This window comes from Nematolebias whitei, chromosome 8 (genome assembly GCF_014905685.2).
Source record: "Nematolebias whitei isolate Nwh7 chromosome 8, NemWhi1, whole genome shotgun sequence".
Taxonomy (NCBI): Eukaryota; Metazoa; Chordata; class Actinopteri; order Cyprinodontiformes; family Rivulidae; genus Nematolebias; species Nematolebias whitei.
The window spans coordinates 35,216,441-35,228,869 of record NC_056505.1 but is presented as its reverse complement, the minus strand read 5'-3'; the positions used below and the strand labels follow the sequence as shown (position 1 = coordinate 35,228,869).

The 12,429-nt window shown below is 40.7% G+C and overlaps 1 protein-coding gene across 1 annotated transcript in view; it reads left to right on the top strand.

Annotated features, from left to right (window-relative positions):
* arvcfb (ARVCF delta catenin family member b) overlaps nucleotides 1–12,429 on the top strand; it is a gene marked incomplete in the record, with an annotated part of 179,365 nt that overhangs the window by 157,820 nt on the left and 9,116 nt on the right. The window contains 5 exon segments of the mRNA XM_037681242.1: nucleotides 2,439–2,566; nucleotides 4,551–4,701; nucleotides 6,552–6,744; nucleotides 9,194–9,305; nucleotides 10,593–10,680. Of these exon segments, the coding sequence (XP_037537170.1) occupies nucleotides 2,439–2,566; nucleotides 4,551–4,701; nucleotides 6,552–6,744; nucleotides 9,194–9,305; nucleotides 10,593–10,680 (672 nt within the window).

The window sequence follows — 12,429 nt, the reverse complement described above, 5'->3', positions numbered from 1 at the left end:
TTCAGGGTACAGATCCCCGCGATAAACAAAGGACTACTGTATATGTGAATATAGATCTCTGTATACCGTCTCTCCTCATGTTTGCTTCCCTTTTCTCTTCTAAGCAAAATATTATTCTGAATAAGAATAAGAGGGCCGCGCTATTTAATAGCCACAGCTTCATGCACTCCGCCCATGTTTCGGACAACTGTACATACATATTCTTGTTGTATCTCGGTGCAATGCCAATAAAGTTTATTCTGATTCTGATTCACACGTCGATCATCTTATCTGTTTCCAAAGTGTGATTCTGTTTGACAGTTACCAACTAGCAGGACTGATGATACAACATGAGACTAATTTACTGCTGCTTAAAGAGCTCTAACTGCCGAGTGCAAACCAGGACAGAGCTGCTGACGCTTTCTGATGCTGCACACAGATGAATGAAAGCTGTGGCTGAGATCATTAGGATGATCAGAGAAAAAAGTTTCACTGGTGGTGACTTTTTTGTCAATTTGATGAGTACAGACACTTTAATGTGTGTGTTTTATATTGTTTAATATCATGAGTTGCTTCAGTCCTCTTAACAAAAATCCCAGAATATAAAAAATAGGTGGATTACCAAAAAGCTGCTGCAATAGAAAGCAAACTTGTACCTGGAGATGAGATGTATGTCCACAGGCCTGATGGGCTCCAGTTTGCTGAGTGTGCACCCAGTAGGCCTAGAAATATGAGGTACATGCAGAATGTTGCTGAGTGGAAGGTTTCCAGCCTCTCCCTCTTGTGTTGCTGCTGAACAAATCTCTTCATGTTTCAGTACGTGGCTGCAAGGAAGCTCTGACAACTCCTGGCTGTGCTGCTTCTGATGACCAGGCCACAAGGATGGAGTTTGAATTGTGTTTAAAAGGAGAGCACTTCTGAGTTTGGAGACGCAGAGTTCTTTGAGAAGAAGTTCAACATTTCTCGAGCAGCACCTTCGGTAACATTCGCCCGATCTGGCAGTTCCTCCCACGCACATTCTGGAGGAATGATCTTGAGGGGAAACGCCACAGGGAAGAAAACCGTCATTTCCAAGTGTTAACAACTATGTAGCTGTCTGAGAGTGCACTTATAGGTCTCCAATCTGTGCAAATTATGGGTGTGAGATGTGGGTTTAGGGGCACAAATGGACAGTTATGGCTTTCTGTTGAGTCGTATGCACAAAAACATCTTGTTTCTGTTCTTCTACTGAAAAATATTCTTAAACTAATCATTAAAAGTTATGTTTCCTCTTTGAATTTTGATGTTTCTCGTCAAAACTTGCACCAAATTCATACTTTTTTGCATGTCAATAAAATGCACAGAGCTGGGTGAGCCATATCCCTGGCCACATAGTACGAGGCTTTTCAAATCAAATCTGGCTTCACGAGATGTGGGGAAAGACACAGGAAGTCATATCCTCTTTCGTTTGAGCTTTGAGGCTCTGAAGGAGAGCTTGAATATTATTGTGATGTATGACACTATAGGAAGGAAGCAGTAGGAAAAGTTAATTTAATGCCAGTTTTATATCATCAGCCAGTTGGGAGTGTGGAGTGGATTAGAAGCAGTGCTCAGAGGTAAAACTGTTATTTTTAAAGAAACATATTTTCACATCTTTCTACCTGGCTATTATTTGTCTGCATCTCTTTGCGTGACTGAATTAAAATCAAATGGATAGTAAGCTCTGAAATAATATGCTGATGAGTAAAAAAAAAACAGAAAATAATCTGTTTTTGTCGCAACAAACATCAGAAACCTCCCTCAGTGTGATGTATCACACTGTAATATTTATATGGCTTTGTTCAGAATCATCTCAGCATGACCTTGTTAAGATATCTCCACCTTTTAATTGGTCTTTTTGTCCCTTGTAAAACTCGGATGAGTCTGTTTAAACTAAAACAAACATTTGTTGGATGAGCTTGATTTGATTTGATGTCTGTGACTTTCTCCCTGCCCCCGGCTCTGTCTAATAGCTGATAGATGTAATTACGTTTCCATCAGCGAGAGGGCTACTGATTGACTAGTGTGAGATGTGTTGTGTTAGTGAGATAAAGCTCCCTCTCACATAGTCGAGGTTGGGCCTTGAATGCTGGATCAATAACCTCCTCTTGTGTTCTCTCAGAAAACTGAAGTGTTTTCATTGCTTTATATCGCACTTCCTTTACTGAAGGGAATTGCCACATTTTAAAAGTTGTAAAACTTTTTAATGAAAAACCTTTAAACCAAGTTGCATTTGTCAAGGTGTTTCCCATTTCCAGAGGTTGTTTGCATTATAACAAACCCAAACTTTTCCCCTCTTTTGCTTCGCCAAAGGATGCTCCTTTTGGGGTGGAGATAAATGTAGTTACTGTTCTGCCAGCACTTCCTCAAAGCCTAACCAGCTCGTCTGAACTGTGCGGGATTTTTCACCATGGTGTCTGTGTCTCTGTGTCCCCCTGCAGGCTTTGAGCTGCTGTACCAGCCAGAAGTGGTCCGGCTGTACCTTTCTCTGCTGACGGAGAGCCAGAACTATAACACCCTGGAGGCAGCTGCAGGAGCTCTGCAGAACCTCAGCGCTGGACAGTGGACTGTGAGTCCTGGGTTGGAAAGACACAAACAACACAACGTTCTATCCGACTCTTTTGCCTAATTACTTACTTTCTTACATTTTGTGTCTTGTCATGGCCTTACAGTGATTCGTATGTTACAACAGTGAGCAGCAGTCAGGCTCAAAAGACAACACAAATTCAAAATAAGTTGTAAGTCAAACAGCTGAAACAAAACCAAGCATCATGTTTAGGAGATCGTCAATTTATTTCAATAAAACAAACTTTGTCAAATCTTATGAAGGTAAAAGAAAAATGTAGGTTAAAGAGATGTAAACTGAAACAGTGTACAGTAGTCCCTCGTTTATCGCGGGGGATCTGTACCTTGAAGCCCCGCGATAAGTGAAAAACCACGAAGTAGGAATAGTAGTACAAGTAGTAGTTTATTTTAGTGTGTGTATATATATATATATATATATATATATATAATAAGACATTTTAAACCCTTCCCACACTCTTGCAATATTCTAAACAATGTTTCTAAACGCTAAACGTTCTAAACAAGCACAACATGTCATGATCACAGCTTTGCCTCCGGCTGCACTCTTGGCCACGCCCACTTCTCCACTGAGCTCTGGAGATCAGCTGATCAGCTGCAGGAGGAAGCTTCTCCCTCAGCTGTGAGCTGCACACAGGTGCTAAATCCATCCATCCATCCATCCATCCATCCATTATCTTTACCCGTTTATTCCATTTTGGGTCATGGGGGTCGCTGGTGCCCATGTCCAGCAATCACTGTGCGAGGGGCGGGGTACACCCTGGACGGGTCGCAAGTCCATCACAGGGCCACATAGAGACAAACGAGACAAACAACCATTCACTCTCTCACTCACACCTAGGGACAATTTAGAGTTACCAATCAGCCTAACATGCATGTTTTTGGTCTGTGGGAGGAAACCGGAGCACCCGGAGAAAACCCACGCATGCACGGAGAGAACATGCAAACTCCACCCAGAAAGACCCCTGGACCGGGGTTTGAACCAGGAACCTTCTCGTTGAGAGGCAGCAGCTCTACCAGTTGCGCCACCGTGCTGCCCAGGTGCTAAATCATTTAAAATAATTTATTTTAAATAACAATTCCATGCCGATTGTGGACTCGTCCATCAATCAGTCAATTGTGTGTCAAGTCCAATCTTACTTTGAAAAACCACAAAATACGAACCATGAAGTAGTGAGGGACTACTGCAGTTTACAAAACCTTGAATGTTCACAAGTAATCTTGTTAAAATGTTAGTTTTTTTTTCTTGACTAAAGGAAAACCACGAGAAAAGACAAAGCTCTGTTGGGACGATTTTAATTCTGTTGACTTGATTAGTTATTCAAAGTGTTTCTCTTCACATGCACATTTTTCTTTCTTTCAATTTCAGCAACATCAAGCTCCCCTGGTTTAAAAAAAAGACCAGAAATCTTTAGATTTTGTTTGTTTTCCCATAAAAGTAGCTGTGAGTCTTTAATATAAAGTTTGATAATCTTCAGTAGTAGCAATTCTGAACTAGTGTTAGCGTTTTAAAGTGGAGTTCATGTCACGTTTGCAGTGACCTGTTGAATTAACGAGGAGGCCAGGTGGTGCAGAGGAGCCTGTGGTGTCACGAGCACATCAGTGTCACCCTGTCAGCTGGACAAAGACATCAGAGCTCCTGTTTTTGATCTTTCTCCCTTTTTGCTTCTCTCCAACCCATTTTCCCACAGCTTACTACTGCCACCTGGTGGCTCAGCTGCACCCACTTTCTGCCTAATTACATCTCTAGGGGTACCAGCACTAACAAGAGAATCTTTTTTTTTATGTCAAAGCTAATGTTTGCTGTTGCATAAAACAAGAAGTGAAAATCCAGTGATTTTTAAATTATGACATTATATCACAAGTCTATTTAAAGCCTCACTGTGTGGCAAACAGAAGAAAAGTCTTAATCGCTGCAAGCATGAAAACATCAAAGTCACATTGTAACTTGACCTTCTTTTGCCCTTCAGTGGTCCAACTATATCCGAGCCACGGTGCGGAAGGAGAAAGGACTGCCCATCCTGGTGGAGCTGCTGCGCTCCGATTCAGACAAGGTGGTCCGAGCTGTGGCCATCGCCCTGCGAAACCTGTCCATCGACCGCCGCAACAAGGATCTGATCGGTACCAGTTATCAGAATCACACTCTCATGTAGGATTAAAGACAAAGATGCTGCACATGTTCCTACTCTTTTAGACTGAAGCTAAAATACATGTCTTATGTTCAACGTTTGGATCTGTGGTGTACTCTGCATTTTTGTACTGGGTGAACTGTGCTTGGAAATGTTGTTATTTACGTGCAATATATAGCACGTGCATTTTACCTTATATTACTACCTTGAAATACTCATTCATACAAATTCATCCTGCTTGCACCGTTAAAATTCTACCATGTTCTTGTTTACTATTTTCTTTTTAGGACCTTGTAAATATTGTAAATTACATTATCACTTTTTGGTGCTTTATTTTTGTACCCTTATTGCATTTCCTTATTTCTTGTTTGTTCTTTGTTTTTTTAACGAGTCACATCGGTTCTTCTCATCCTGAGCATTTCATTGTTCTGTTGACCTTGTGTTAACCTTGTGTTAACCTTGTGTTAACCTGCATACGACAAGTAAACACAACTTGAACTTTAACTATTAAACACTTTGTACAAAATCAGTTTAGTCCCATCCAGATATACACCGTGCACTATGCTAACACTTAGCATGATGAAAACAGCTACAAGTCGTGGGATTAGCTTACGTACTGCCTTTGTTTGATGTCATACGACCGTAAACTTCTGTGACAAATCCACAACGCCACATATTATTCCTCACTATGTGATGAAATATGCAGTATAAAGCTTGGAAAGCTAGAAGCCAAGGAGTTTGCTTGTAGCTACTTAGCTTCTTCGCACGTCAACACCAAAACTCCAGAAGACGCTGACTGGCTTGAATGAAAGTTCGCCTGTGATTTCATTGGTTGAACTTTTTACCTCTTTGTAAACTTCTGTTGTCGCTACACAAATCATGTGACACAGGTCTGTTTTGACAGGGGTGGGGGGGGGAATCCTTCCTCCACTCTGCACACATTCATGCGCTGCATACAGACAGTGTGTAGAGACCGCTGCACTCAGACTGACTGTTCATTATTAAAGTTTATTATAAAGTGGGAGATAACCAGATATTTTGCTTTGTCCTGTGCCCAGTTAGCCTAACTGTGCAGCATAGAGGGATCATTACGTATCATTGGGCACTTTTAATTGGTTATGCGGAAATTCCCAAGCATTTTTTGTGGTTATACACCATATACTTGTATATCACGTAGACTACAGCACTGGTTTGGATCATAGTTTTACTAGTCTACTCTTAAAAGTGTTAATGTGCGCACTGAAAAAGTCAGTGGTGGCTTTACGTAATTATTCTTTCTGTCCAGGCTGGCCTTAAAGAAATCCCTGTGCTGATGCAAGAAGTAGGAAGCAGAGGTTCAGCTAGAGCAAAGTGATGCCTCAGCAGCATGAGTTTGTAAAGTGCAACGGAGTTTTTAAATAGTTGCAGTGTTCCCTCAGAGCTCAGAAAGGGCACTGTGCTGTTTGAAAAGATACTTTGGCCTAAATTAACTCCAACTTTAAATGTTTAAATTAGGCACTCGGCAGATATGTTTTATATTATAGTTACCAGAAACAGATCAGGTTTGCTGATGAGCTTTGGAAAAACTTGAACATAGCTTTTAGAAAGACCAAACTGTAAATGTTGTGAAGGTGAAAAATGCTACACATGTAAACATCAAGCAGGTCTGAACTTTTACTATTTCTGATCAGTTAGAATCATTAACAGTATCAACGCTACATAATTATAAGATATAAAAGGTTTAAAATCTATAGATGATATGTTAAGATTATTTTCATATGCTAACAGAATTAAGGACAATTTGCTATAAATCTCGATGCCACTGCAAATAAATTTTACCTTAGAAAATGTTTCATCTTATAGGAAGTTATGCCATGCGGGACTTGGTGAGCAACCTGCCCAGCGGTCAGCAGCGACCAGCCAAGAACCTGGAGGAGGACACCGTGGTCGCCATCCTCAACACCATTCATGAGATAGTCACGGACAGCTCTGAAAACGCTCGCTCCCTCATCCAGGCCCAGGCCATCGAGAAGCTGGTCGCCATCAACAGGACAAGGTACTTCAGCAACGCAGTAGCACTAATAAAGGACCTGAAGTATCGGTCGGTTTGCTTTGCCACAGTTTGCGAACATGCAAACGTTGTGTGGATGGAAGCGCAGTGTGTATTTTGGGGGGTTTTCGTGTGTGCGTGTGTTTACCCTGTTAGTTATATGGATAATTCAGCCCCTTTGAAATGTTCTGTGTAAAGTTATGAACATTTATCATCATACCTCTTGTAAACCTTGCTTTTAACAATATCTGTTTAAATACATTACGTTTTACTCTGACTGGACTGACGAACTAATAGCTAGCCCACTTTCAGCTAGACCAATAAAATGACCCTAATCTCATAAATATTCATAGCAGCAGCTCTTGTGAAAGCTTTTACACAGACTTTAATACACCGTTAGTTTCTCAGTGCAGTTATCTGCCCACAACTCTTGTTAAGTGCAAAGCTAATAGCAGCAGCAGCTAGCTGTAACACATTCTGGGTCAATTCCAGCGTGAAAATGTTTTTGCTCTGGCCTTATTGATTAGGTAATATTAGCTTGTCTGAGTGGACGCTCGTCCAATCTGATTTAGCCTTTTTTAAACCACTTCAATCATCAAGATGTCATAACAGTTCATTGAAATATTATTGAAACATTTACACTGCTGTTCATTTTACATCACATGAATATTTCAGCAGAAATATAATGAAAGTCCTGCCACACTGGACCCTAGGCAGCACGTGTACGATGTGGAGGAACCAACATGCAGACTCGAGGAACAAAAGGATCGGAATAGAAAAAAAACTTTAACTTTTAATAATGATGACGTAAAAAAATAAAGTCTATGAGCAGCACACATGGTGTGTTTATACAGGGAGGGGCGATTACTGAGTCTGTGCAGGTGAAGCTGATGAACAGGTGTGAATGAATAATTGAACAGGAAAACAAGCTGAATGCAAGAAAATACCCAATTATTTAAAACAAACAAAATGATTACTGAACTTTTAACAAATAACAAAAATAAACTTAGCCTACAAAACCAACATGGAAACCCCAAATTCATGAACGTAAGTGCTACAGCTTGCTGCTGCTGCTGTTTGTGCTGGGAAATACCCACTGAATTCTAGTGAAACTCAAAACTGATGTTGGTGTAAAAGTTTATAAAATAATTAACTGTGAAGCCCAACAAAGTTCAGTCAGGTCCTCTGGACGGTTTTCTTTTTGTTGAGACGTTTCATCCAAAGGACTTCATCAGTCCGAGGAGCCACAACAAACAGTCCCACAAGCAGCACACTCACATAGTGAGCCAACCAGTTTGATGGTGATGGTTTCTGGGGCTGCCCTCTCCCCCGTTGTCTCCTCTGAGGCAGCCATGGCCAAAGTGGTTCAAAACACCAAAGTCCTTCTCTTTGTTGGATTTTTTTTACCTGGATTATTGCGCATGAACTTTGATTAGTTGTGAATATTAGAGTTGCTAACAGCAGCAGTCCTCTTTGGCCATGGCCCCACTCACACTAGCCTTTAGCATCCTGATGCATGCTAGCCTTTAGCCTGTCAGCCTGGTCAGAGTTCAACTGTTCTCCCAACTGAGGCCGTTCAAAGAGCTATCTACAACAGGTAAGATGATTATTGCTCATGTCTTTAACACAGAACCCCACTTCAAAAATGTCCCTTTAGGCTGCACTCCCTATACTGACACACAGTCAACCAGATTACAGATTATGTACACATTTAGAGACGATGTAAACAGGATTATTCTAGTCAGACCTTGGTATCTAGTTGCATTATGGGATTTTTGTTGATATTCGTGTAAGATGTATTCAGTGTGCTTCTGCAGGGTGGGAGCTTGCCTGCTACATACGTACATGCGCCTACAGACGTTACTGTCCACCACACATGAATTAACTTTTACAGCTGGAGGCCAGTGCTGCTGGTTCTTCTGACTCTGCAGATTATGCTGCAAGTCGTCAGACATATATTTGTCAGTTGTGACTTATTTCAGAACACAGTTAAACAAACAAGATGGGGTGATCCTGTCCCACGTCGCACTGTTTATTTTAGGATCGAGTATTTTCCAGCAGCCATCTCTTGTTTGGAGACGTATTGATCTCTCTGAGAGCTGCTAATTAACATGACTATACATAGTTCATTCACAGACTGAATAAATGTGTTTTTCCTCTGCCCCATGGGATTAGCTTTCTTTGATGTAACACCCCCCACCCCCTTTCACTTTTAATTAATACTGCTGGCTCAGAGGTAGCTAATGAAAGAAAATGTGCATTCGTCTGGTTATGAATTAAAAAACCAGCCCAGAGCTGCCAGGGGAGACAGTATTTGAATAAAAAGAGTGATTGCAGCAGCACCAAGCTGGCACATCGGCTGCTGCTTCCTTGGGGTTAGCTGGGGTTTCTCACTTTAATTGCTTCTGTAGCTCCTTCATTTATTCCCTTCTTTTTTTTTTTGTCGCCCCCTCAGCCAATCAGCTCGTGAAACAAAGGCGGCGTCCCACGTGCTGCAGACTGTTTGGAGCTACAAGGAGCTGAGGAACGCTTTGACCAAGGACGGCTGGAACAAAAGCCACTTCCAGGTACAAAACCTCCACATGCAAACCGGCTCTTCTTCTTTATCCTAAAATGAAAACATGTAAATTGTCCACAGTAATCCAACATCTTTTAACTTCATCTTAGCTCTAAAAATTATATATTAAACTACCGTGATTCTCAGAGAAACTACTGCTCTAACACAAATCCACGGACTGAAAGTTTTTTTTAAAACATTAAAAAACACATTATTTGTAAAAAGAAATACTTTTTTTAGGGATGCACGATATTGGATTTTTGGCTGATATGTTAAAACGTATTTGGGCGATAACCGATGCCAATATTTTATATACAATACGTTCCTTTGTCAGGACATATTCCTCTTATTTAGGCTTATTTGCTACAAAAATTGTGCAACAGCTGTAAGAGCTGGTGACATATATTCAATAACAGCCATATGATATGTATAGCACTTTAACTTATATTAAATGAAACATGTTAAATGTTATTTATTAGCATTAGTCACCTGCGATGCTGTCTCACTTGTGGAGGCTTGTTCCAGGTTCCTAGCTGCAGATCCTCTGCACTCCTGTGCATGAAGGACAGACTTTTTAAGTTCAAAGTTTTTGTCTATTGTGCCGTAAGACTAATCATGCTAACGGGGCTAACAGGATGTCTAAATGTCTGTGGTAAAACTCACCCAACAAGTCGTGCTATCAGCTATCAGCTTCTCAATGACTTCAGAAATGACGGCTGGTAAATCGGATAACGCTAGGTTGAAAAAATATCTCAGACTGGGGACGATGTAGCGAGGCTCAACGTAGTCCAAAAGTCTTTGGAATCCGACATCCTCAACGAGAAGAAAAAAAATATAACACACTGTCGACATTTTGACTTCTTCCTCTCCGCCATGATCAGATCAGGTAGGCGCACGTGACGTCATCACGTTGTGCTGGCGCTGCAGGCATCCTCGTCACTGGGCTGTCAAACAAAAACAGTGTCTTTTTATATCGGTGAGTTATTTTAATGGAATGGCCAATGTCCGATATTAAGCTTTAACACTAAAATCATCCGATACTGATACCATGCCGATAATATCGTGCATCCCTAGTTGTTTTTCTTTTTGAGATGTTTAGTTTGGAGCATGAATAAATTAAATATTTACTTCAGGCTTCATAGAATGATTACAAACGAATATCCATAAAATAAAACATGTTCAAGCTGAAGTATTATGACATATTTAATGCATTAAGGCAACTTCAGCACCTTCTGATATTAATTTATAAAACTCAATTACTTTCAAATTCTAACCTGATGTTTACCTTTTCACTCAGCCCGCTGTGACCGTCACCCCTAAAGCTACCAAAAATGGCAAACCAGGCTATGATGACACCACTCTGCCCCTGATGGAGAAGAACCAAGGTCAGTGTATTTGTGTTTGTCCACCTTTTGACCACTTCAGAAAGATCAAAATGATGAACTGTTGTGTTGTCTGGGAGAGAAAAGTTTAGCAAATGGATGTCAGTTTATGTGGAGCTTAAATTTAACGTAAAAAACTCAAGGCTTCATTTGTGTAATTGAAATTTCTTCCTCAAAGTTGGTAAAAATGAAAGTACTACTTTTTACTGCAACACATTATTTGACTGTGTGCATGTGTGTGTACATGTTTGTTTTTATCATAGCTTTTTTAGATGAAGCCATTCTTGCACCATTATAACTCATCCTTCTGTGTGGCGGTGTTGTGCTCTTTAATTCAGCAAAAAGTCTAATCCAAATCTTTTTGTGTGATGGTTAAATTAGGAGCATCACTTCAAATTGTTTTTCTTTGCCACACTGGTGACACTTGTGCCTCCACACTCTCAGTTTACCTTATTTAATCACTGGAGAATAACCATTATCCCCAAAATGCTGCAGCTGCTTTGGCTCAGCAGCTCAGCTTGTTTGTTAGTGGAGGGTTTTGTACAAATGGCAGATAAATGCTTTTCAGGCCCCAGGAAATGTGGCAGTGCTGATATGATACCTGTAGACGAGCTGCGTCCAGGTGAGAGCTGGTCTGCTTGATGGTCCTCAGCTAAAGAGGAGCAAACACTTCAGTACTGTCTTTGTGCCATCCGTCCATTCAGTTCTTTAAATATCTTATCCTGGAACTTTAAGAGTCAGATTATGGTGAGAAGGATTTGGAATGAGCTTCAGCTGCTTCAGATTTTATTTACTGTGCTTCCATCACCGTTTTCTCCTAGTTATAAATATTGAACTGTAACTTTTACAATCTTTATTCAGCAGTGACTTCTAAGAGCGACTGGAAATGACTTTTTGCCCTTGCTGTTTCCACTTCCTCTTCCTTGTTACTTGAAGTCAGCCTCTGGGAGTGTACGATGCCAGGCTTCCTCTGAGCCTTTGAGCCTGTTTATGTCAGGCAGCTCACTTTCCCTCCTGGGACTCGTACTGAAAATTAAACTAAAATTAAAAACACTTCACTTCAAAAGTCAACATTGAAAGCTGGAATACTTTGTACTCTCAATATCTGTATGGAAAAACGTTTTCTTTTATTTTTCCTTGAATTTCTACTTTAACTCTTAGAGCTGGAAAATAACCAACCACTTAATCAGTCATTAACAACTTAAATAAGTTGTTTTAATGTACAAAACAGAAGCTTAATCAAAGTTTTTTTTTTTCTGAAAAGTGCCTGTAACAGCTGGTTTTAAAAAAAGAATCATACAGCAGCCTACCAGGAAAAGTCATTGAACACTCTTCATCTTCCTCCTGTGCACTAAAACCACTAAAGTCTTCTTCAGTCAGAATTGAACAGCCTCAGAAAAACTTCATCACACACGTCCTCAGTCTCTCTTTCGTTGTCAATCTCAACGTCACTTTTGTTTCGAGGTAAATTCACACTTGAGCTTGTGCTGTCCTCTTCGTCACGCAGCAGTCCAGCCTTTAGAAACCCGTTGGTGATTGTGGATTTGTTGACACTGCTCCACTGTCAGGATCCACTGGCAGATTTGTGCAAAAGTTACTCTTTGCATGGAGCCAGTTTTGGTCAACGATTTTCATCCAAGCCTCCACTGAGCTCGGAGTGCCACATTAATGCATGATTCACACTGATGTCGAGTGACTGCAAATACTTTGTTGTGCCCCAGAGATCATGTGTTTCACGTGATCACGAGATGA